Source organism: Microtus oregoni, unplaced genomic scaffold (assembly GCF_018167655.1).
Source record: "Microtus oregoni isolate MIOR12 unplaced genomic scaffold, Mior012 000022F_ref0000154, whole genome shotgun sequence".
In the NCBI taxonomy this organism is placed as follows: domain Eukaryota; kingdom Metazoa; phylum Chordata; class Mammalia; order Rodentia; family Cricetidae; genus Microtus; species Microtus oregoni.
Genome location: NW_024543081.1, coordinates 16,106,265 through 16,132,873, shown reverse-complemented (window position 1 = coordinate 16,132,873; position 26,609 = coordinate 16,106,265). Strand labels below are relative to the sequence as shown.

At 41.2% G+C, this 26,609-nt stretch overlaps 1 protein-coding gene across 22 annotated transcripts in view; it reads right to left on the bottom strand.

Moving 5' to 3' along the window:
* Positions 1-26,609, bottom strand: part of Rbfox2 (RNA binding fox-1 homolog 2) — a 238,930-nt gene that overhangs the window by 169,573 nt on the left and 42,748 nt on the right. The window contains exon 1 of one of the 22 annotated variants that reach the window (XM_041671970.1): positions 11,222-11,369. The exons of 20 other annotated variants lie outside the window; for them this stretch is intronic. Coding sequence is in view for 1 of the 2 variants with exons in the window: in XM_041671963.1 (XP_041527897.1) it covers positions 10,797-10,838 (42 nt within the window). In the remaining variant the exon portion in view is untranslated. Of the gene's footprint in view, positions 1-10,796; positions 10,948-11,221; positions 11,370-26,609 lie in introns of those variants that run through there. One more of the 22 variants, XM_041671963.1, reaches the window with a different exon arrangement.

Here is a 26,609-nt window from a genome sequence, read left to right as displayed (position 1 = left end):
CCATCCACCTTCCATTCCTATCAGCAGTAATACAGAAGGACTCTAATTTCTCCCCATCCTTACAGACACTTGCTTATTTTGTCCTCTTTTTTCTTTATTAATAGTTATCCTGTGGGTGTGAAACAGCATCTAATGATTGCTTTAACTTTCTTTTTCTTATGATTAGTGACCTGAGCATCTTTCCGTGTCATTACTGGTCATTTAGATATGTTTACAGAACTATCCTGACAGTATATTAAATTATTTTGCTTAACTGGGCTGCTGAAGATTATTTTGTTACTAGATGCTATTGCTCATCTTGTGTTTAGATACCAATATAGTTTTCTCCTCCTCCTCTTTTACAGGACTTCTCTTGAGTTTACCTGCCTATCCTGGAATTTGCCCTGTAGGCCAATCTGGCCTCAAACTGAGAGATCTGCCTGCCTCTGCCTCCACTACCAGGCTCCAAATATTTTTTCACCAGTAAGTTGCCCTTTATTCCATTATTAGTGTCCATTGACACATCAGAGTTTAAATCTCTGCATTTTTAGTTTGCTTTTTAAGATAGAATCTTGCTATGTAGCCCTGCTGACCTAAAATGTGACAATTCTGCTTCAGCCTCCTAAGTACTGACATTACAGGCAGGAGATACTACATCCAGCTAAAATTTTTAATTTTCATAAAGTCAAACGGTTTCTTCTTTATTCTGTGCTTTTAGTGTTGTGCCCAAGAATCCATGGTAAAATCAAGGGTCATAAAGATTCACCCTAAGTTTACTCTGATGGTTCTAAGGTCCTTACCTCATGTCTAGGTCTTGGTTCCACCCTGAGAACACCTCTCTACAAGCACATAAGGATCCACCTTCTTTGCATTTTTTTAAAGGTTCCTTGGGATCCCACCCATTTACCATCGTCTTCAGTTTTAATGATAGGTGTGCATCTGCAAAGATGTCTATCTCCAAACTGCCTTTTCGCCTGGGCTCTTTAATTTTGCTTTTCTAGCATGCATGATGTGGAACTTTGTCAGTAGAGGGCACAGCGGAGACACTTTAGGAGGAAAAGGTCTTGCTTCCAGGTCCTAGCTGTTCCTATAGGAAAAGCAGTTCTCCTTCCTTCCAGCTCCTGTGACACAGGGCAGCCAACAGCTGGAAGCTTCCCCAGGAGCCCTCTGCAAGCTGTTACACAGCAGAAAGACCTCTGGGAATTCAGCTCCCCTTGAATTCTCCAGGATCCTGGAGGGTAAACTGGCAATTCAGTATGAGACTTTGTTCTCTGTAATCCAGAATTATGGCCATGCCCTCTCCAACAAAGTCCAGATCTGGTCTGGAGAGGTGAAAAGTGGGGAAACCATTGGAGGAGCCAGCTCTTTAGGTGTCCTACTTCATAAGTGGATGCTATCATATAAAAGTTACACTAATTTATGTTTTATCATGTATCAATCATAATAGCATATTATAACTACTACTATGTGTCCCATTCTTTCGAGTTTACCTTTATTTTTTTTTTTTTATTAAATTTATTTATTTATTAAGGATTTCTGCCTCGTCCCCACAACCGCTTCCCATTTCCCTCCCCCTCCCCCGATCAATTCCCCCTCCCTCATCTGCTCGAAGAGCAATCAGGGTTCCCTGACCTGTGGGAAGCCCAAGGACTGCCCACCTCTATCCAGGTCTCGTAAGGTGAGCATCCAAACTGCCTAGGCTCCCACAAAGCCAGTACGTGCAGTAGGATCAAAAACCCACTGCAATTGTTCTTGAATTCTCAGTATTCCTCATTGTCCGCTATGTTCAGCTAGTCCGGATTTATCCCATGTTTTTTCAGACCTAGGCCAGCTGGCCTTGGTGAGGAGTTTACCTTTATTAACATAAGCCAATCCTGTCCAAATTCCAGCAGTCTCTCTCTCCTGATTAGACCCAGACTGCTACATGTGAAATGAGTAAAATATTAAAAGTTACTGACTAGTACAAGATAAACTTTGTATTTAATGTCTCAATATATTCCCTCACTAAAACTCTGTGATACATCATTCTATAGTAAGGAAACGAACTCAGAAAAGACGATAAATTTTCTCCACAGTATTACATATCCAGGTCTATTTAATGCTCCAGTGTCTGCCAGTTCTCTACTCTGTTACTTCTTTTTCTTCACAAAGCCTAGAAATGCATCTATGTACAGAAGGACACAGCAAGCCCCACTGTTACCCTTCGAAGGAGCTTGATGTCTAAGAACTTAGATCTGGGCAGAGTTCTAGTTCAGAACCAGTCATAATGGCTCCTATGAAGAGCCCCAGCATATCCACCTCAGCACTCAAGTCTCTGCTAAGCTTCCTTGGTAGACACATTTGTCACAACTTACTGTGACAAAGTCTGTTCTGATGTGAGAAAGGAAGCCTAACCCTTTCCTTTAGTGGTTCATTCACTACACCCTCTTGTTATATTACTGCACTCAATGCTGTTAAGTCCTAGCAAATCACCAGGCCTGGGATGTCTTGGGAGCCCCCAAAACATCCCCTGGCATGCTAATCACTTTATTAAATGCTGAGGTGTACAGATAAGTAGTTCCTTTGCCCTCAAGGAACTTCATAGGCTATTTATATTTCCCTTCCTTCACTTCTTAGTCTGCACAGCACTTAAGTGGATTAGATACATTTCCCTAAGCTAAATTTCATTCTTAGTGCTGAAGTGATGGCAAATAAATATTTAATAAGTCCATCAGACAAAATCTGAAATACAGAGCTCTAATAAACTCAAAAGGCTACATATACATTGTTCTCTTTACCTTCCCCACCTTAGTTTTCTTCATTAATAACAAATTGATAAACCCTTGATTCCAGGTAGGGATGTAAAAAAAAAAAATCAGCTGTTAGGGAAGACAGTTTGCCAGTTCCTTGGGAAGTTAAATGAAGACCTATCACATGACCCAGCCATTTCACTTCCAAGTACCATAAACCATAGACCAGGTACCCAAGCAAATTCTGGACACACTGCTCCCCAGCACTTCTTGCAACTGTAACCAGCACATCAGTGATAAATAAAGTGTGACTTCTATAAACAAGGGCCGTTATTAGGCACACCCATGTGGGCCATCTAGCAGCTTCTCATTCATTGCTGGAGAAAGTCAGACACAAAAAGGCATGAGATATAAAAAACAGAGTCAATATCCTAGAAACAGAAAATGGACTGGTGGTTGCTAAAGAGAAATAGAGGGTCAGATTTCCACTGGGTCATGGAAAATGTCAGGTGATATGGAAGCACTGCTAGTGCTTGACACCGAGAATCTGCTATATGCCAACAAATTTCCCACTTTAAGAAGTTAATCTTGAGGCTGGAGAGATGGCTCATCAATTAAGAGTACCAGCTCTTCTTCCAGAGAATGTAGCTTTGATGGCAGCTCACAACTGATACTCTAGCTACAAGTGTTCCAACAACCTCTTCTGGCTTCCAAAGGCATTGCCTGCACATGGTGCACAGACATACATGCAGACAAAACACCCACATACATAAAACAAAACAAAAAAAAAAAAACCCTACAATAACGGCCGGGCGGTGGTGGCGCACACCTTTAATCCCAGCACTCGGGAGGCAGAGGCAGGCAGATCTCTGTGAGTTCGAGGCCACCCGGAGCAACACAGAGAAACCCTGTCTCAAAAAATAAAATAAAAAAACTTATTGTAGGGTTTTTTTTTGTTTGTTTGTTTTTCAAGGCAGGCTTTCTCTATGTTACAGTTCTGGGTGTCCTGGAACTCACTCTGTAGACCAGGCTGTCCTAGAACTCACTGAGATCTATCTGCCTACCTCTGCTTCCTGAGTGCTGGGATTTAAGGTGTGCACCACCATCACCCAACAATTTTCCAAAATTTTAATGTTTCCTTGAAAACTCAAAATACTGTCACTATTTTCCCTCAAATAACAAGCATCCTCTTTTAATAAAATGTCTGCCATGTCCCCAAGCCTCAGTACTCATGGTCTATGGGTTGTTCTTTCAACTAAAAATGGCATCCCTTGGAAAAGCAGCTAGTTCAACTGGTAACTCAAATAATCACAAAAGCACTTTTTACGGCAACAGACAATATGCTCAGTACACACCACACTGCTTTCTACATAATGTCATTTTACCACAAGATTAAAAAGAAGTATAATCAGGGTGAAGAATTAACAGTAACAGTAACTGTCGTGCCATTCTCCCCTTCTTTAATGCTAAGTATGTGTCAATGAAGAATATAATTTCTTGGAGGCTAAGGAGGTGGCTTGGTTGGTAAGGTGCCTGCTGTACAAAGCATGAGGACTTGAATTCTACCACCCACATAAAAGCTGAGAGCAGCACACATCCATAACTTCAGGGCTGAGGAGACAGAGACAGGAGAATCCCTGAAGCTCACTGGCCAGCCAGCCAGCCAAATCATCAAAGTTTAGGTCTAGTAAGATCTTATCTTAAAAACTAAGGTGGAAAGTGATCAACAACAACATCTAATGCAACCTTTGACTTCAACCTACATGCCTGCACACACACAGGGACATGTGTATACATGGACACAACTGGAAAGCATGTTTGCGCATTCATGGATGTGTATACACTCACACAGAATGTAATTTAGTAGTCATTACATTCCTTTACACCAACGGTTTGTACATGGCATAATAGAACCACACCTTAGTCTGACATGTCATAATTTGTGCAAGAGAGTTACAAGAGGAGAGAACCATAGTTGTATCACAACTATCTGTGATCAGCCTCTCAGCCTCAAATTCTTCACCTTTTAAATAATATCACCATCTACTTGTATTAAGGATTAACGTATTATTATATGCAAAATGACCTGCATAGTCCCTGTTCCTTAATGGGGCAACCTTGCCAGAAAACAACAAAGATAATGAGAAACAATGCTTCAGCTATATATAAAATACTTCCACACCCCAAAGGGGTGGGAGGGCAGGTCTGACCAGTACAGGTTGAGATTCCTGGTGTGTGCCCTCCTTACCTGCACCTATTCAAACAACACACATAGGAAAGCCAAAACAGGCTTATGGTGCCTTTCCTGTGGTTACAGAGTTGCAAAGAGGAAGGGCTTGCTGTGAAACATCTTACTGGAAACAGTCCTGGTGAACAGGTCACATTAAGCTCCCCCCCTAACCCTGCCCCATACCCTTAACTTCTGCATCTGTGGATTCATCTGACCACAAATGAAAACATTCAGGGAGCGGCAGAGGGAACTTTCTGTATTGAACACAGCATACACTTTTTTTCTTGTCAACACTCCCTAAACAACACAGAATAACAATTATTTACACAGCACTGACACTGGATTTGTAAATTTATAAAGAGATTTTTTTAAAGTATGCAGGTATATGCATATGCGTTACTGAAAAAAAAACCCACTTCATTTATGTTAGACAGGTGAGCAGATTTGGGTGACTGAGTGGATCCTGACACCAATCCCTGCAGACACCGAGGAACAACTATGTTTCCTTCACGTTGATCAGGGAAATCTCAGTTCAGACTGGTTGGGGTTAAATGACATGCCCAAGGGCTCATAGGCAGTAAATAACAAAATGGCCTGGAACCCAAGTTTTCTAACTACAAACTTGGGGTTCTTCCAGCTGGAACTTAGAACTCTCTAAGAAGATGAAATTTGTTTTGTGCAATAATTGATAATCATCTGCATCTGGATTTGAGTGGAACAGCAGCCATGATTACAATGCTTATTGTGACTAAATATGCCAAATGATAACCATTAACAAATTAGTGTGTTGTGATACTCAGTTCAAACTGGCGCTTCACTGAGCCCAACCAAGGTTTCACAAGCTTTGGCACTTAAAACAACAACAACAACAACAACAACAACAACAAAAACCCTCTTAATTAGCTTTAGAGCACAAAAGAAACATCCCAAATGATCATTCTGTAATATTCAAAAAGTCTCTCTGAGACACGCTAACATGTTGAATATTATGATATATTTAAATTAACAGTTCTATCCAAAAATCAATATAGACAAAACCATCATTTTTCCCCTTAATTGGTACATACTGACTGTTTCAATTTAGCTTTTACAGTTGTTTCTTGACTCACACTGCTATTCAACATGTCAAACCAGCTCTACCGCCTATTGGCACGGTGACTTAGGACAACCCTTCTAGGCATCTGGTTTTTTATCTATAACATGTATGTAATTATACTTATACTGTACACAGATGTTAAGAGTCAGCATATCGTAGAGAAGCACCTGCAGGTCAGCCTACCTTACAGAGAGAAGCTTACAGTCACTGGTACTGTGAGATTTGAGCTAGAAATCCTACCTTTCCTCTTGGTCCTTAAGATCTGCATGACTAAATACAAATGGGACTTTCCTATTTCCTACTCCTGTGTCACTTCCAATGCCAACTCCCTGCTATCTGTCCTAGGGTCCCTAAAACAATTCCCTGAACTTCCTCTCATTGTGCTGATTCCTTGTTCAGGAAGAAGGCAACACTCACTGGTCAGTTGATAATTATCATGCTAAATCTTATTTGAGTGTTTTGCCTGAATGTATGTAAATGCACTACATGGGCGTGTCTGGTACCCATGGAAGCTAGAAGAAACAGCTGGATCCTCTGGAACTGTTTAAGGATGGGACAGCTATAAGCCACCAAATGAATGCTGAGAGACAGACCCAGGTCATCTACAAGAGTGAGCACTCATAACTGCTGAGCCATCTTTCCAGGCCAGCATGATAAACTTCAAATAAAAGCACCTGAGAGCTTGATTCGGGTGAATGGGGGTATGTATATGCAATTTCTTCATTCACAAATTACAGACAAGTTTCCTCAATTTTGTGAATTTGCAGGGGTCAACACATTGGAAATGTAATGAATTTCATCCAAAATGCAATCATCTTCACGGTCACGGTACCTTCCCTGCCAGGTAATTCTTTTTCTCTCAAGATCAAAATCTAAAACCCACAAACTCCCTTTTCTTAAACATGTGATCAGCTACCCGGAATTCACAAAACTGTCTTCATCAGTTCTCTTCTTCAAAACACTTGAATCCTAAGTCCACTCAACTAGTCAGCTCCTGCAGTTCCTCCTCTTATGACCCTTCTTGGCAATAATAAACATTTGGTAGAAGGTGTTTTGTAGGGAAAACCTCTGTGTGTACAGTTAAATATCTGAGATATCTGAGAGACAGGTTAAGTGGAGAGGAATCTAAAGAGATGATACTACGATTTAAGAAGGGGCCCTTCTGAGAAACAGGACTACTATACATATTTGCCAGTAAAAGGCTGAAGGAGAGGCAAGAGGGACCATAACTTTTACACACAGACAAGGTGCTATACAATTCATATACTTTAAGTCATGACTGGTCTTATGTCACTATCAAATGATGACAGTGAGATTCAGAGAAGTTAACTGAGAAGCAAACAGCTACTTACGGTTGAACCATAGTCAGAACTGTAAATGTTCTTTCCATTATATGTTAAACACAGTCTTAGTGCAGAAAAACCTTCTCTCTAGGGCTAGGCAAGAACAGGATGATCTGGACACTGGCTTAGCAAACTGATTCTCTTCTGGCAATGGAGGAAACCTATAGTATTATTCCCAGTGGTGCCTTTTACTTTAATGTAAAGACAGGCCACTTGGTTCCTTGTTAAAATGCAGGCTCTATAAATCAGAGCTGGTCTGAGTGACACCTGAAGTTCTCACCTCTTCTAGATGACACATGATGAAGCTGAGGTACCTGGTCCACACTCTAAATGGGTTAGTCTGAGGAGTTCTCAATCCTAGCTGATAACTGGGCAACCATTTAAAACTACTGAGTTCTGGGTCCCAGAGTGATTCTAATAGCACACCGGGACCAATGGACTATACTATCCCAGATAACTTCTTCCCTACAGTTCTTAATCTCAAAAAAACATTTTTGGTGGGAAGTATACTTGAACACACTGGCACAGGGAACCGCTTCCTAAATATAACCCTGGCAGCAAAGACACTGAGAGAAACAATTAATAAATAGGACCTCCTGAAACTAAAAAGCTTCTGTAAAGCAAAGGACACGGTCAACAAAACAAAAAGACAGCCTACAGAATGGGAAAAGATCTTCACTAACCCCACATCAGACAGAGGTCTGATCTCCAAATTATACAAAAAACTCAAGAAAATTGGACACCAAAAGAACACATAATCTAATAAAAAAAAATGGAGTACAGACCTAAACAGAGAACTCTCAACAGAGGAATCTAAAATGGCTGAAAGACACTTAAGGAAATGTTCAACATCCTTAGTCATCAGAGAAATGCAAATCAAAACAACTCTGAGATTCTATCTTACGCCTGTAAAAATGGCCCAAATCCAAAACACTGATGACAACTTATGCTGGAGAGGTTGTGGGGAAAAGGGACCATTTCTGCATTGCTGGTGGGAATGCAAACTGGTACAACCCCTTTGGATGTCAGTGTGGTGATTTCTCAGAAAATTAGGAAACAACCTTCCTCAAGACCCAGTAATACCACTTTTGGGTATCTATCCAAAGGATGCTCAATCATGCCACAAGGACATGTGCTCAACGATATTCAGAGCAGCTTTGTTTGTCATAGCCAGAACCTGGAAACAACCTAAATGCCCCTCGACCCAAGAATGGATAAGGAAAATGTGGCACATTTTCACAATGGAGTACTACACAGCAGAAAAAAATGACATCTTGAATTTTGCAAGAAAATGGATGGAGCTAGAAAACATTATTTTGAGTGAAGTAACCCAGACACAGAAAGACAATTATCACATGTACTCACTCATAGGTGGTTTTTTAAACATAAAGCAAAGAAACCCAGCCTACAAACCACAATCCCAGAGAACTTAGACAACAATGAAGACCCTAAGAGAGACTTACATAGATCTAATCTACATGGGCAGTAGAAAGTAGAAAAAGACAAGATCTCCTGAGTAAATTGGGAGCATGGGAACCTTGGGGGAGGATTGAAGGGGAGGGGAGAGGCAGGGAGGGGAGCAGAGAAAAATGTAGAGCTCAATAAAAAAAAATACATTTTTGTTTGGTGTGTGTGTACCCCATGTGTGGATGCATTGTGTGTAGGTGCAAGTTGGCTAGTGCATATGGAAGATTGAAGCTGATGGCAGTGGTCTTCCTCAATCTACAATTTTTGTGAGGCAGGGTCTCTTGCTGAACCCAGAGTTCACCAACTGTGGCCAGTGAAGCCAGCCTGCTTGCTGTGGGGATCCTGTCTCAGCTTCCTCCCTCACGGGAACACATGGTGCTGAGCATCCAAATTCCAGCCCTCACCTGCACAGCAACCACTTTACCGAGCCATCTCCCCAGTCCCTGTCAAGTCTTAATACTTTTCAAATAGCATTCTATTTAATTATTTGGGAGAGAGAGAGGCATGCCACACTATTTATATGGAGGTCAGAGGGCAGTTTGTATAAGTCAGTTCTTTCCTTACACCATGTAGGTTACAGAGATCAAACTCAGGCCATCAGGCTTGAAGGCCTTACCCACTGAGCCATCTCATTGACTCCTTTTGTTTTATGATACAAGGTCTCCGAATGTAGCCCAAACTGGCTTTGAACTCATAACTTTCCTGCCTCAACCTTCCCTGTGCTGCAATTCTAAGGATGTGTGTCCCATCACATCGGCTTAAGAAATTATTAAATGACCAGTTAGCAAGCACTGAGAACAAATTTGGAAATGTTTTACATATTGGCTTGCTTACTCCTCCAGCTGCATTTTTGAGGCTGATTCCTACATCACAGCTCATTTATATATGAGGAAAAACAACCCAGCAAGAGACAGCGAATTGCCCAAGGTCAGCTATAGAAGAGCAGAGGCACATCTGAAAATACAAACCACGTGAGTCACCTCAGAGATGTCATCTAGGGAAAGCTAATGCTCTTATTCTGACATGCCGCCATCATTCAAAACATCACCGCTAAACTTCAGCACACAACCGTTCTTGTTCAGAAAACAAAAATGCCTTCAGAACCAACATGCGCTTAAAATAGCTTTAACTGGGCTAAAAGCTCGTTTGAGGATGGATGGAACCAGGCAAAGCAAATTCTGACTAAGTTTTTAAGAGGAAAATCCAGAGTCAGAATTGGAAAATGTATTCCTCTCACTGGTCTCTAAAGCTGACTCAAACCAGTTCTTTCTGTTTTGCACAATGCTACTATCGCCAGAGCCAGGTGACTGTCTGAAGGACAGCACTCATTCGGACACACAGATTCCGTTACATGCTTTCCTTTTAGAAATCATCCTTTTAGTCACATCTAAACAAATACATTTGTCCTTGACTGCCAATATAAACATGTCTGTGCTCAGAACTGTCTTGAAGCTTATTAGTTTCCTCTCTGCTGAAAAGCAACTGCTTTAATTTCAGAGTTTAAGCGTTTTATTTATTTACACCCATCCATATAAAAATAAATGCTATAACTGGGCATTAATGAATCATTTAACTGCATGTAATACCATAAAAGAAATAGCACAAAGGTAGCTAATTACATTTCTAAAATACGCACCCAAATACCCTCACATACAAGGGATAAAAACATACACAAGTATTATAGGGATTTAGTTATAGAAAGATGATATATTTTTATATCTGGTGAGCTCCTTTGTGAAAGAAACATGTCCTTTTTCAACAAAGAAAATATTCTGCAATTCAGAAATGATTTACAAAATTTTTTCTCAAACGAAGCATTAATGCAGATCAGCATAATTCCACGCAACCAACCTCTGCTTGAACTGGACTCCCCACACCTTACTGAGGGCACCATTCCCCTCTACAAACTCCCACTCCACCCCCACCCCACACACACCCAACGCCCCACCAACCTCACAGGGGTTCCTGGGCTGGTCCATGGAATCTGATGACATCACTCTCTCTTCCTTCCTGGAATTCTAAACCCTGCTGCTCTTCCCTTGCATACAGCTACCATCTCCATGGCAACCTCACCTCCTCCTGCTTCCCTATTGGCTTCATGGAGCAGGATACACAAAAAGGTTTTCCGTTCTGCCCCCACTGCCCGCCCGCAAAAATGATGCTTTCAACAGGAACCTGAGCTAAATTTAGCCACTTGCGATTCTGTGTCTTATGACTCAGAAAACATGGAAATATCCTCCTTCCTATAGTCTACCCGCCCCTAAACCACACCCCAAAGGGGTTGTTTCTCCTTCTGTCTGGCCCCCAACTCAAACAGCAGTATGTGCTGAGCCTTTAGATCTTCTGTCCCACGTACAGAGAACATTCCCCCACTCACCTCCTCCCATCAGGAGAGGAAAAAACAGAATAACAAAAACACAGTTGGAGCATTTCATGTAGGGAACATCAGTCTCTGCTGCCTCCTTCCACCCTAAGTGAAGGAGAGAAAAGCCATGCCTACAGGCAGAACAGTATCTGCCCTCTGACGGAACTTCCTCCATTACAGAAACAGGAGTGGGGAGGGGAGAGTGAAAGCTGACATACTGCAAATTCTGCACCCAATGCTCATCTCACAGGCTGACCTACTATGGAAACTGGAGCAGGATCTCACACCCATCATCTACAAAGTAGCTCCACACAGGGATGCTCTCCAAACTGCTGACAAAAGGAATGGGAAGCAGTTTAGATCCCTGAGTCAAAGGGACTGAGTGAGTTGACACAATAAATTCCTGAAGTTTTAATGAAACATCCGAAACTGCCACAGAAGATGAACTTATAGAAAATGACCTTTTCATAATCATAGACATGCTATAAAATATGTATATAATATCTCAAATCCCTGAACAGTCCCTTCAAAGGTCTCCACTTCAGGAGCTGGTCTGTGCTTAGCGTGCATCTGGAACGGATCCTACTCTTCCCTTAATTCAAGCTCTAATTCTAAAGTGGCCCCCACTCTCCCTAAATAACAGCTAAAATTGGAGCAGGGCTTTGCTTCTCAATCCAGCTGTCCATTTCCCATCTAGGAAGAGATTCTTTCTAGAACCTACTTGGCTGATTTAAACTAAGAATGCCCTATGTGACTCTATGATGTGGGATTCCCCTCTATATGCTGTGAATATCACTGGTTAATAAAGGAACTGCTTTGGGCCTATAGCAGAGCTACAGAGGAACAGAGCTAGACAGGAAAAACTAAACTGAATGCTGGGAGAAAGGAGGCAGAGAGAGGAGAAGCCATGTAGCCCTACCAGAGAAAGGTGCCGGAACTTTAGCCAGTAAACCACAGCCACATGGTGATACACAGATTAATAGAAATGAGTTAAATTAAGGTATAAGAGTTAGCCAATAAGAAGCTAGAGTTAATGGGCCAAGCAGTGGTTTAAATAATATAGTTTCTGTGTGATTATTTCGGGCTGAGCAGCCAGGAACCAACAAGCAGCTCTTCCTTCAACAACTCTGAAAGACTAAGCATAAGCTGTAACTAAGCTGGAAAAGCACCAAGCAGGTCAGAGCCTTCTATCAGAAAAGGGGGCAGATAAAATAAGGCACACCCAGGAAATTTGGGGGTTTGGTACTGGGCAGAAACTCAGCTCCAAGACACCCGTTTTCCAAGGGGGTGGCATCTAAGTAGCATAATTCTGCATGGCAAAAGATAGTGTTCTTAAACTAATATGCAAAGCCATCTAGAATAAGTTTCAAAAGTGCATAAGTTTCAAAAGTGCATCTTGTCCCAATAGTGGCAGCAGACATGATTAGCCTGCCTCTGAGATGGAGGTAGGTGCTCTCCAAACTCACCCCTAACAAACCAGTCCTTGGATGAAATCACTCATACAGCACTGCTGTAAGTGACTCCATAGACTATCATAAGCACAATTTTTATATATATATCCTTACTTCATGTGCTTTCGTGTTTTACTGCATGTATGTCCACGTGAAGGTCAAGTCCCCTGGAACTGGAGTTACAGACAGTTGTGAACTGCCATGAAGATGTTGGGAATTGAACCCAGGTCCTCTGGAAAAGCAGTCTTAACTCTTAACTGTCAAGCCATCTCTAGCACTGAGCACAATTTCTAACACTCACAGATGGTGACCTTATTCTACATGGGAAGACCCAAGTGGCCTCTGAGACTGTCCACCATATCAGCTACTGAAGACAAAAATAGTGAGTCGGAAATATTCTTATCTCCACTCTGAAAATGAAAGTTCAAGAAGTCAGTGTGTCTAATATCTCCCTCAGATCTCTCAACTCCAAAACCTACGCAGTTTCTCTACTCTCTTTCACACACAATCATAATTATAAAAAAAAAGTCTAAAATATCATTTTGTGTCTATGTTCTCATGTCATCAAAAAATATAAATTGTTGGACATCAAAGTTAATGTCATACTTTCACTGCATTAATAACCATTGTTAACTATAAGTGGATACTCAACAGTTACTAATTTATTATTCTAATCCTATTATTCTAAACTTCTGAACAAACGGTAATGGTTTTACTCAGATCTTTTAAAATTAAGATGAGCTTGAGAAATTACATGCTGAAGTGAAATTACAAAACTTCAGATAACATATTCTGGAATTTAATTTTCTTGTATTTGAGATAAAAAAATTATCAGAGTATTAATGTCTACACTGACCCAGTATAGTCATATATGCCTATATAGTCTCATTTGCTTGTTCTGCTCTGATGGGGAGCAATTGTAAATAGGTTTTGGTACCTGGAATGGAACCCAGAGCCTCACACATGCTAAGTATGAGCAGCTCACTCACTACTGATTGAGCTATGCCTCAGCTCCTCATCCATCAGCTTTACTCCAGAAACCCTAACACAGCCAGAATCTATATTACTTATAATTTCCACATTCTACATACAGAATCAGAGCATTTCTGCAGGAATCTCACTAAAATTAAATCAGATGATTAGAGGACCATGCTAAAGAGGCCAAGGTCACATGTCTGATACTCGTGGGATCCAGGTGGCATCACTTCTCTCCTACTGCCACACAGAATTAATTATTAACAACATATGTGCTTGCTTTTACAAAAAAGTAATGTAACCTACATCTTATGAAAACAAATTCTAAGCATGCATCTACCAATAATACATAATATAATTAGCTTTTATCCTTTAGAAAATAGATACTGAATTCTGATATTCATTAAACACTTATCACAAGCAAGTCTCAAAAGATAAGTGCTTTAGGCAAATGAACACAACAATTCATGACATGCAACACAGCAAAAGTATATACTTGTAGGGGGAGAGTAAACCACGTAGTTAGCACCAGAGAGTGCATGAAGCACACATTAGCAAAATTCATTAGGTAAAGATTCTTAGGTAAAGAATGGAGGCAAAGGCATCCCACGAAGAATGAACAAAAAGCTACAAACGAAGGAGAGAAGCAAGGCAACACAGCAAACAGAGAGAACTTTAAGATACATTGTAAAGGCCAGGTTGAAAGTTGAGGAAAATGACCAGTCAATAGAAGGCACAGGCAATCTCTCTTAAGATCTTCCGCAGCAGATAGGGTTTGCTTAGCATGTCTTTTTCTGTTAGTTCTCCAAAAAGTAATGAGTTAAAACATTTTAATGTCAGCCAGACATGGTGGTGCAGACCTTTATCCCAGCACTGAGGCAGAAATAGGAGGATCTATGTGAGTCTAAGGTGAGCCTGGTCTACAGAGCTAGTCTAGAACAGACACAGAGAAACCCTGTCTTGAAAAACAAAACAAAAAAAGTTTTGATATTATGTGGACAGTTTTTATCTTTAAAGTGTCCATGGCAAAATTAAAGACCAAAAAGAGGTTATACCCTGAAAACAAAGCAGCTAAGAACACTGATGAAGAATGTTCTTCTGTCCAGAGAATAAGTCCAAATTTGCTGTCTGATGAGGACAGTGAACATTTTCTTGTTCTTCTCAGAGATCTGGTTTGAAAGTAAACAGGAGATTATTTATCGTGTCTCTTTTCCTATGTCTCTTTAAAAAGATTATTAGCATACTGAATATTTGATAAGGAAATTATAATTTTCAAAAGGTCCCTTCATCCCCATGCAATACTCTAACACTTAAATGTATGTGTGTATTACATCCTACCAGCTGGACAGGCGGGATACACCACATGTGAGAGGGCAGCTACCTATCAGCGCAGCTACCAAAGGAAACTATTTGTTAATTTGATAATATGCAAAAGTCCTCTGTCTACGATGTAATACAATCTCACAAAGGGAACCCACCCAAAGAGAAACCTAGCACCAGGACAAAGAGAAAGAAAACATATTGACACCCTAGAAGCCCATCTTGTTGTGCCTTTGCAGTCACTCTCAGCTACTCACAACAACATAAACACCCCAATCTGACTCTGCTATGGCTTTTCTATAAAGGATCGCACGCCATGCTTCCTTCTGTACTAGCTCCTTCTCGGAAGAACTGTTTGTACTCAAGAACACGTGTGTGTGTTAAATACTCTATTTTACAAATGTATCATAATGTACTGGAAAGCACTTTGGTGAAAAACATTTCACTTATTTTCAGTTTGGACTATGTACAAGCTACTTTTCTGTGGTTATGACCAAACACCTGACAAGAGTAAATTTATGGAAGGCTTGGGAGGGGGTCTGCTGTGGATCAAATGGCAAGGAACATGGTGGCAGGATGCTGCATGTCCACATTTGGGCAGACCAGGTAGCAGAGAGATGAACACTGGTGCTCAACTGGCTTTCTCACTTTTCCTTTTTTAACTAGGCCTAACCCCCAGCAGGGATTGATGCTGGCCACAACAAGGTAGGTCTACTTCCTCAAAGAACAAGGAATAGCTCTAAGTGATTCCAAATCCATCCAAGTTGGCAACAAAGACTATCTCAAGTTTATAAATCATGCTGTCATGTACATTCTTGTACACACTCTTATGGCAATCATATATACACACTGCAGGTTTCTGCTGCTGTGGCAAGGAGTCGGATTGCTATAGAGAACTCCTGTTTTCAGCTTTGGGAGACACTGCCAACCATTAGTTCTCCAAAGCTATGCTACTTAACCTTTTCCCCAGCACTGTATGAGGACTCCAGATGCTGAATGTCTGCCTTCTTTGTTCAGTCATTCCAAAGGCGGGGTAAGAGAACCTAACGGTGGCCCTCTGCTTTACCTTAGAGAATAGTCATGTGATCATTTTTTTTGAATGGCTGGATATCATATTTTGTAATGTACCTATTCATATATGCTGCCCGCTTTGCTACTGGGATTTTTTTAAATTATTTATAGAATTCCTTTTATATATTGAGTTGCAGGAATAATTGACCTATTCTGGATAGCAGCCAAATCTGTGTGTTGCAAATACTTGCTCCGACTCTGTAATTTGCTTTTTTACTTTCTTAACAGTGTCCTTTAATGAGTAGTTATTCCTAAAATTAATGCATTCGGATATCCTGAATCTTCTGAATAGCCCTGTTCTGTGGTGATATTTTGTTTATGCGCTAACAAATAAAGCTTCCCTGAAGATTAGACGGTGGAGATAGTCACTAGTTAACTACAGAGTTCTGGAAGTCTGTACAGACAGACAGGAAGTCATATGGCTGGGCAGAGAGAGGAATATAAGGCAGGAGGAGACAGGAGCTAGGCCCTTTTTCAGCTGAGGAGTTAGCAAGGTAAAAGTTGGCTGTAGTTTGCTCCTTTGTCTCTCTGATCTTTCAGCATTTACCCTGATACCTGGCTCCAGGTTTTTATTATTAAGACCAATTAAAATTCATGCAACACTGTTCAAATAAAGAGTATCATGAAATGATGGCTGTGGTGGAGGAGTTATGCCAACTTGATACATGCTAAAGTCATCTGGAAAGATGGAACCTCAATTGAGAAAATACTCTCACCAGACTGGCCTGCAGGCAAGCCTGTGGTACACTTTACTGATGAGTGATGTGGGTGGTGGATCTCTGCGCAATAACAAAGCAGACTGAGCAATCCTCTGCCTTAGCTACTGTTTGAGCTCCTGCCCCGACTACCCTCAGCAATGAAGTGTGAGCTGACAGTTTTCAGCTGAGATAAGCCCTTTCTCCCTAAGTTGTCATGGTTGCGGTGTTTTAACACAGCAATAAAACCCTAAGACAATATCTGTCTGCTTTCCTCTAGAAACGTTAATAAAGTAGCACTTTAAAATCATTTAAGATTCCCAGGCATATTGTATACCAGATAGATACACATAAAATGCATAAAAGAAGTTTCTGCTACCATATAGGTAGGACAACTCAAACTTTATCCTAGGGTTTAGAGGGGTCATCAGTCACAAGATAGTGTAACTAACAAGCCTCTCCATAAGAAGTACTATACAGTTTAGACTTCCAGTTTTCAAAACTTTATACATATCTAGTCTTAAAATACTTCACTACATGAACAAAAACAAGCTCATACATTAACCTCAGTTGACAGCATGATTCAAATATTAGTTGTGTTAAGCAATTAGATCCAAGGACTCTGACATCAGCGTGCCCAAAATAATAAATAATCCTCCATTATCCTTGCTCTGAGCAATTTCTACTTCAACAAAGAATATGAGGGGAAATCTACTTTATTACCGCAACTGCCTCTTCAAGTCACATATCTAAAATCCACATCATTTAACAATTTTCTTAAATGTATAAAAAGATCTTTAAAGGGGAAGTTACAAGTTCAGTATTTTCGAAGCCAACTATCTAAAATAACAGGCTCCACAAATGATGTAATATTTTCCACAATGTAAAAAACAAAACAAAACAAACAAAACAACTAGGTCATTCCAGGCAGAGAAGAGCAGAAGGGAAAACATGTATGTGTACACACATGCTGTCATACACCCAGACAACCCTACTCTTTTCCCCAAATGTTTTCTAATTCTTTTGCCCATAACTGTTTATCACTTTCTTCATGGTCTTGGAAAGGTTTTTAAGAAAAACAAAACAAAACACACAAACAAATCAAACAACAACAACAAAAACCCCTAGTCTTAAGAAAGAGAACCAGTAAGCTAGAGATTTTATATATACACACACTTTTCATAAAACAAAGATTTACAGTTCAATGCAAGATCGAAAGCTAAAAGGGGCTAAATGAAAGAACAATTTTGTTAGATGAACAGAGTTTTTAAAAGAACAGTTACTGAATTCTCCCCACACCTATATTTTATTATATGTCTTAAGATAGAACTTGTGCTTGAAACATGCAGAACAGGTGAGCAAGATGCCTCCCACCCGGAATTCCAGGTTGTGAGCACATCCTCTAAACCAAGCAAGGACCAGCTGGTGAGCTTCAGAAAGACTCCAGGACAGTAACTGTCAAGAGAATCCGCTCCTCCTCTTTCCAATATGGGTTGGTCTGGATTAGCAGCTTTTTATACAGGTTCATGTCATTCTACAATTGCTCTGAAAAATTTTCAAGTAAAAAAAGGAGGGACATCTTTTAGAGACCTAAGTCTCCCTAAAAACAATAGCTAAACAGTTTGCCTTTTTCTCTCTCTAGTATTAACGTTTTATATATCAGAGGCAGGAAGTTAGCCAACCTAACAAAATAAGATAATGAAAACAAACAAAAAGCTTAGAATTGGGACTGGAGAGATGGCTCAGAACTTAACCCTAACCCTAACCCTATCCTACCCTACCCTAACCTAATCCTAACCTTACCTTAATACTAACCCTACCCTAATAAGAGCACTGTCTGCTCTTCCTGAGAACCTGAAGTCAATTCCCAGCAACCACATGGAGGCTCACAACCATCTAATAATGAGATTTGTATGCTCTCTTCTGGCCTGCAGGCATTTATTCAGGCAGAATACTGTATATATAATAAATAAATCCTTAATAAAAAAGTGTAAAATTATTTCTGCCTTCTAGGTCACTGCATCCTTTTAAGGAGGTTCTGGGAAAGATGTGGCAGGAGAATGTGCAGTGCCTGGGACACAGAACACAGAGTTGATCCTGTCTCTACAGTCACCAGTTCTGTGACATGGTGAAAACAGCTTTCCTATGTGAAAGGGGAAATGAGGTTGCCTGCCTGACAATTCTAATGAAGAAGAGGTAATAGGGGCCTTGTACTCAACAAATGACAGCCACCCAAAAGGTGCACACCTTGGCTAATAATAATAAAGAGGATCCTATTGGTCACCTAAGAACTACAAGTCATGGGTGTTTAAATATGGGTAATCTCCTTCAGCTGCAAAGCTAGGGCTCATTCATAATAAAGGTGATCATATGACCTGTCTTAAGGCATTCTACTTCAAATACTCCAACCAATCATGAACATCGAAGCATCCAGATAGTAAATCTTACTACTCATTCATCAGTTACAATTCATGTTTGGCTCAAGAAAAATCTGAGGGGAAGGCCACACAGATGGTTCCATGAGTGCTGACACTTGCCGCCAAGTCCATTGACCTGAGTTCAATCACCAGAACCCACACGGAGGAAGGAGAAACGGGCTTCCATAAGATCTCCTCTAACAACTAAGCTAAACAGACTGGAATTTGGCTGCAAAGGCCCAGATAAACCCTAGGGATGGCAGAGTTTCTGCAATCATTAGCTAGATCTAAAAAAACTGAGCATTGAGATCAGCACACCCTCAGTCATTAGGCACTTGAACTAAAATAGAAAGTCAAGTATATACATAAATATGTTTTTGATGGCATCTAGAGGCCCCAAAGAATATTTAGAGAGTCTATAGCAGAGCATCACAGAATCCTCTTTTAAGCCATGCAGGCCTGAGATACACTGCAGCGGCTGAAAGGACAGCCAAATTCAAGCCAGTGTCACACAGTACAGCAGGTATACTTCCTTGGTAACAGGGCTGCCCAGGGTCTGAATGCAAAACACCTTCCTCTGAGTTCAAGGTCATGCTTGCTCTTTGGCACAGACACAGCTTTGTGGTCCACAGTGAGAGTGCTTCAAGTGAACAAACCACCACACACCAGTATTCTGGACTCTTTAGGAAGACTGCCAGGATGCTTTGAAAATTAAAAATAAAGAGGGCCTTGGTTTTCCTGGTCTAATTTACATGACAACCAACTCCCCTCAGATTCAGAAAGGTGGGGGGGGGGGCGCACCCTGCCCTAAATAGTCGTAATCATCTTTGTTCTCATCCATAAGAATTATGCATACATTTGAGTCCCCTGAAAACAATGGAGAAGAAGAGGCTGGTAAAGAGAGCAAGCAAGAGGACAGGGTGGTTCAGAGACTGAGGCACAGAGACAGGACACCAACATGGCCGCTCTGGGCTCCAGCAGTAAGGGCTGTTTCTTATTAGGTGAATACAATTGCAGAGCTGCACAGGAAGTACTCAGGGGCCCTCACAGTCAGCCTTAGCCCAAACACACTGAAAACCTTTATACTGTAGCAAGCCCATCTGGAATCAGTTAGGACCAGGCTTGTAGTTGGCCTTCTCTTAAGACAAAAAAAGAAAGGAAGGGGGGAGGGATGACAAAGGGAGATAGAAAACTTCACTTCTCCATCTCTTCCTGAGAGCCACAATTAGGAGACCCATATGATTAGTGGCTAGCATCCTCTAAGGGCCCAGCAACCCCAACAAAATTAAAGCATTCATGCAATCAAAATTCCTTTTAACAATTAGTACTTTTAAATGCTATATTTAGACATTCAGATATTGCTCCACTTTTTTAAAGCTGTAACTGAAGTATATCCTTTTGTGAAACTTTTGGCATTTATCCTGTCTTCTAAACTGTGCAAAAAGTACAAAAAAGATTTGTATAGTTGTCCTAGCATTCAAAAGGAGTAATTCTGAGTTGATTATTAACACTTGTTTCTTCAGGAAGTCAATTTTTATTGATGCTTTCTATTAAAAATGGGAATCCTGATAGAGTAGAAAAAGCCTGGGACTCAGCTCAAGAAATCTGAGTCTTGACAACAATCTTGGCCATCATTTAGTAGCTGTTACTTAACTTTCCAGGTCTCTATATTTAATAGAGTAAAATGTGCTCAGCAGTCTCTTTCAGAATGCACTGAAACTGCTCCAGTTCCTCATACTTAATAAAACAGAAGCATAGATGAGAGCCATACTTCCAGGCAGTTTCTCATTCCCTCCAGGCAATAGATAGTTAAGTGTATTACAGAGGAATAGACGCAGCCTGTCCATTAGTTAGTAAAACTCCTGTTCAGGTCCTTCTCATAACCTGAGAGACCAACAGCCCAAGGCAGGTATGTACAGGGTTCAAGGAAGAAGTGTCTACTAACTAGCTCCTGGACCCAGCAACTATCAGAGTACAGCACCAAGACCAGAAGAACTAAATTTACAAAAAAGCCACAGAAAGTGCTCCATCCATTGTTCTCAGTTTAAAAGCTTCTTATGTAACTAAATTACTTAAGGCCAATTTACCAAGACCAGACTGAGAAGAAAGCAGACTATGGAATCACCCTACACCCCAGGAAGCTACAGGCTAAGGAGAGGCTCAAGTGCTGGAAGGCGATTTTAGTTCATACAGGTTCCACTCCTGCACCAACCATTAACTGGAAATATCTAAGGGAAACAAAACCAAAACACTACACTGCTATGAACATATACAGATTTTCTGTCCTTATTTCCTAAACAATACACCAATTTAATAGCCACTATTAGCCGGGCGATGGTGGCGCACGCCTTTAATCCCAGCACTTGGGAGGCAGAGGCAGGCGGATCTCTGTGAGTTTGAGCCCAGCCTGGTCTACAGAGCTAGTCCAGGACAGGCTCCAAAGCCACCAAGAAACCCTGTCTCGAAAAACCAAAAAAAAAAGCCACTATTGACACAATGTGACAATGTATTAGATATCTTAAGTGGTCTTCAGTACCAAGGGAAGACTTATGTGCTGTGTACAACAACAGATACTTACTGGGAGTCCTGTCACTGGTGCTCCCCCAAGCCTTCCTTAAGGGGTACTCTTTTTTTAAAGGAAGGAAGGAAGGGATGAAGGGAGGGGAGGAGGGAAAAGAAGAGAGGGAAAAGGGGAAGGATTTTTTTTTGAGGGTGTCAGATCCCCTGGAACTGGAGTTGCAGACAGCTGTGAGCTACCATGTGGGTGCTTGGGATTGAACCTGGGTTGCTCTAGAAGTAGCCAGTGCTCTTAACCGCTGAGCCATCTCTCCAGCCCCAAGTGGTACTTTTTAAAGTAGGTGTTTTTTTGTTTTGTTTTGCCTTCAGTATCTGTTACAAGAGTTAACAAATCTGAAAACCATGAGATGTTCAGGCTGGCACTATAAACTGTCTAACCTCCCCATAGTGCTGATGAATGTTAAACAAGCAGTCTCTGTCTACACAGAGGGCCAGACCTAATTTAGCCAAATTTAGCAGAGTACCACAACTGTGATCCCAATGGGCACTAGTTACACCTAGGCAGCCAGGAACCAGCTCCTGGCCTCAGGCTGAGTTCTAGCAACTAAACTTTGAGGGATTAAATTGCTATTTGCTGGCAGCCTTGCCTTCAGACACAACTAAGATGGCAGAGATTGCCACAGATGAAATGGAGAGTTTTCGGCAAGAGGGCCCACTTACACATCACACCTGCCCCGTCTCCAGTCAATAGCCAAGATGCTTTCCTCAAAACAGAAACTGATCTAGGTCCTCGATCAGCTAGAAGCAAAGAAACCCAATTTGTCCAGTCCTAGAGAATATTCCTTAGCCTCATGTCCTGAGTAACAGATGTGGGATGGTTCTTCTTCCACAGAACAACATGGGAGTCCCTAACAACAGTTTCCGCAGGTAGTTAACATTCTTCCTCCCCATAGTGACAAAACCTCAGAAATTCAGAAAGGCTCCAGGACAGAGAGTGGAGGTTGGGGAGGGTGTTCTAAAAACAACAAAGGTACACTCCCTGAGGAACAGTGGAAAACTGAACAGTAGGGGGCACGTCTGCCGGGTCCAACCCTCTCTGAAACATTACACTTCAAATTAAATCCAGAGCCTTGGCTGCTGGGCTGACTCCCAAACCAACTCTGAACAAAACTGGACTGGTCAGGATTCTTCTGGCAAACAGCAGAAGGGGCCAATCAAAACTCTTGGCTCTGCCAAAAAGCTACAGCCTTTTCCTTAAAGGGAAACACCTCAAGGGTAATGGTGTGTGTGTGTCTTCTGAACTCCCATTTTCAATCAACTTCATTTCTATGATTTCCTTCTCCTACACTTCGTTCCTTCTGCATCACTGGCAGTAATTAGAATCACTGAGTCTAATAAAAAGCAAGTCAAGGTTCTACAAAAAGACAGCGAGCTGGGCATTCCTGAACACAGAAGATAGAGCAACCCCTCACCTTACTGCCATCACTGAGAGCCAGGCTCAGAGTACATTCTTCCCCTGGTCCTCACCTCTCCCCTCCTGCCTCTCACCAGTAACTCAGAACTCCACCAACCAAGTGTCAAAGCATCAATGTAAAACTGCTGAAACAGGTATCCACAGCTAGGTTACCGCAAGGCCAGTAGGGCTTCTCAGAACAACTGTTTAAATAAAAAAAAACTTTTCCTTTTAGGTTTCTAACCACCAGTGAATAGCATTATTGTTTGTCTTCTTAAAATGAACTAAAACGAATTACTAAAGGTGTGAAATCAAATTTTCAAAGAAAATTTCAAAGACACATGGTCTTGTAGGATTGCACACTTACAAAACTACGGTCAAATTGCTATGAGTTTCTAAGTGCTTTCAATTTCTGTACCTATCCTGTCTGAACTGGTAATAAACAGTAAATGAAATAATATCAGTCCATAAATGACACCGTGATTAACACTGACACAGCAGAGGAAAAGCATGCTGGGAAATCTTGCAATCCTCACAGGGAATCTCATCTCAACAACTTCCTGGTCATATGACCTTGGCCATGTCATCTAGTTTCTCTGAATCCCAGTTTGGGCGTTTATAAATAGAAATGTAATGTCACAAAACACTCCTCATTGTTATGAAGGATTAGGAAAATGTAGAGGCAAGGAGCCCAGTACCACTGTCAGGCCTCTAGGTACTTCCTTCGAAAAACTCTGCTAACCCAAAGGCAATTTGAACTTCAGCAAAGCCTCACCTTGGGAGTTTGTGTTTTCACAGCTAATTATAACTAGCATAATCCAGGCCTACAATCTCTTGTATTTCCTTTCGGTCTCAGGAAAAACAAACTTCCTTGCTTGCCAACATGAATTCTCTTTTGATCTCTTGCAGTTTCTATTTGACCCAAGATATATTCCAATCTCATTTCAATCAAAATACTCCCAGTTCTGTCACTAACTGTACCACTGTGCTTTTGTTATTACTGTTATCATACTAAATACTACATCAATACAATTTTATTTATTTATTTGGGCTTTTTTTTTTTTTTTTTGGTTTTTCGAGACAGGGTTTCTCTGTGGTTTTGGAGCCTGTCCTGGAACTAGCTCTTGTAGACCAGGTGGTCTCGAACTCACAGAGATCCGCCTGCCTCTGCCTCCCAAGTGCTGGGATTAAAGGCGTGCACCACCACCGCCCGGCTTATTTGGGCTTTTTGAGGCAAGGTTTCTCTATGCAACAGCTCTGGCTGTCCTGGAACTCGCTCTGTAGACCAGACTGACCTCAAACTCAGAGATCCACCTGCCTCTGCCTCCAAAGTGCTGGGATTAAAGGCGTGCGCACCACCGCTCAGCAAGGATATTCTTTAAAAAAACAGCACTATGTATTTAACATTCTAGTTTTTCACCTCCCTCCCTGCTTCACAGGATGAGGAGTCTTCCTTACTGTTGTCCTAACTTAGCCACTCCATGACCCACCTGCTCTTCAGGATACCCCATCCCTTCCTAAGGCCAACTCCTAGCTATCAAATGAAGATGTCGAGCAATACAGTTGCCAGTTCTCTGTAAGATCTGATCTGGGCTGCCTGCTCTGACAAAGCCTCCTGCTCCATCTTTCTGTTGCGAACAGTTTTAGCAGCCATTCTCCCCACAATTGCACTTAGCATGCTAACCCTACCATGTAAGGTTCTGAGCAGCACCACCCTCAGCCCTCCTTTCCTTTCCTTTCCTTTCCTTTCCTTTCCTTTCCTTTCCTTTCCTTTCCTAGCCACCGAGGAGAGGCAGAACCCAAGAGATCCATCCACCTCTGCACAAGGTTCCTTCCCTCACAAATATGCATCCTCCCTGTGAAATCACAATCCAACGCTACACTTCTGTGTACTAAAAAGCTGCATTTCCATTTATACTAGTGTCAAAGGGAGAAAATACTTGCAAATGCACATGTAAAAAGGGGCTGCTGTATTAGTTCTATTTCTCAAGATAACAAAATACCTGACATGAAAAGCCTAAAGGAAGGATTTTTTCTAGGGATTACATCCTTTCAGTCTATGATTTAGACTGTGGCAGTGATTTATAGTGGCAGTCTGGAGGGGAGAGAAAGCAAGGCTATGGTTACACACTGCTGAGACGACAGGATAAAAAATGGGTGGGACTGGAACCATGTCTGGGTATATTTTCTTTTTCAAAAAATTTATTTATTTTTATTTTATGTGCATTTGTGTTTTTGCCATGGCTGTCAGGCCCCTGAACTGGGATTACAGACAGCTGTGAGCTGCCATGTGGGTGCTGGGAATTGAACCCGGGTCCTCTGGAAAAGCAGTCAGTGCTCTTAACCACTAAGCCATCTTTCCAGCCCCTGGGTATATTTTTAAAGGTCACCTCCAGTAACCTAACTCCATCAGCCATCCCCCATTTCCTGAAGGCTCCATAACCTCCCAAAACAGCACCAGCAGCTTTGGATCACGTATTCAAATACATTGACCTGTGGGGAACCTGTAACTGGTAAGAGATGAAGAACTTTCCAAACAAACTCAGAAAGACAATAAAAATTGGAGCTAGGGAAATGGCTCAGTGGTTAAGAACACTGGCTGCTCTTCTTGAGGTACTGAGTTCAAGTTCCAGCACATGACAACTCAAAAAAAAAAATATCACCATAATCTCGTGAGATCTAATGCCCTCTTGTGTGCCAACATATATGCAGACCATACACCTAGCTATATAAAATATATAAATAAACATTTTTAAATTAAAAAATAAATAAATGAAAGGGGCCAGAGTTGTGGCTTTAGTAGTACAGCACTTGCCTAGCATAAACAAGGTCTTGGGTTCCATTCCAGTCACCAGAAAAAGAAAAGGCAAAGATTTACAAAATCCATCAAAGAGGTTCAGAGGATAAAGACACAATGAAAAACACTCAACCCATTAGTACAAATTAAAATCACAAAGATAGACCATTGCACACCTCCTGGCATGACTCTGGTGGGGTTCTTAATCTGACAATACCAGGTGTAAAAAGAAGCAGATATAGTCTTTGCTGATGGAAATCCAAATACAACAGCTACTTTGAGAAACTTTGGTGTTCCCCATAAAGTTAACCATACATTTAACTACATGGTCCACCAATCCCACCTCTACTTATTTACCCCAAAGAAATAAAAACATAACTATGCATAAGAGTCCACAAATAAATCTTTATTGTAGCTTTATTTACAAATATCAAAAACTGGAGACAACCCAAATGCCTCATCAAAAAGAGTGTATAAACTACTAATTATTACACAAAACACGGTGGATTAATCCCAAAGGAATTGCACCAGAAGCCAGATTCAAAAAGGTATATATTGCAGCATTTATGGAAAGGCCAGCAACTGGGAACAAGAAGAGAGGCCTACTTCAAAGGAGCCCAAGAGAACACTGTATGTACTTTGATGGTGACAATGGCTGTATGACTAAGTTTACCAGAATTCATAAAAATAAAATCTTCAAGGAT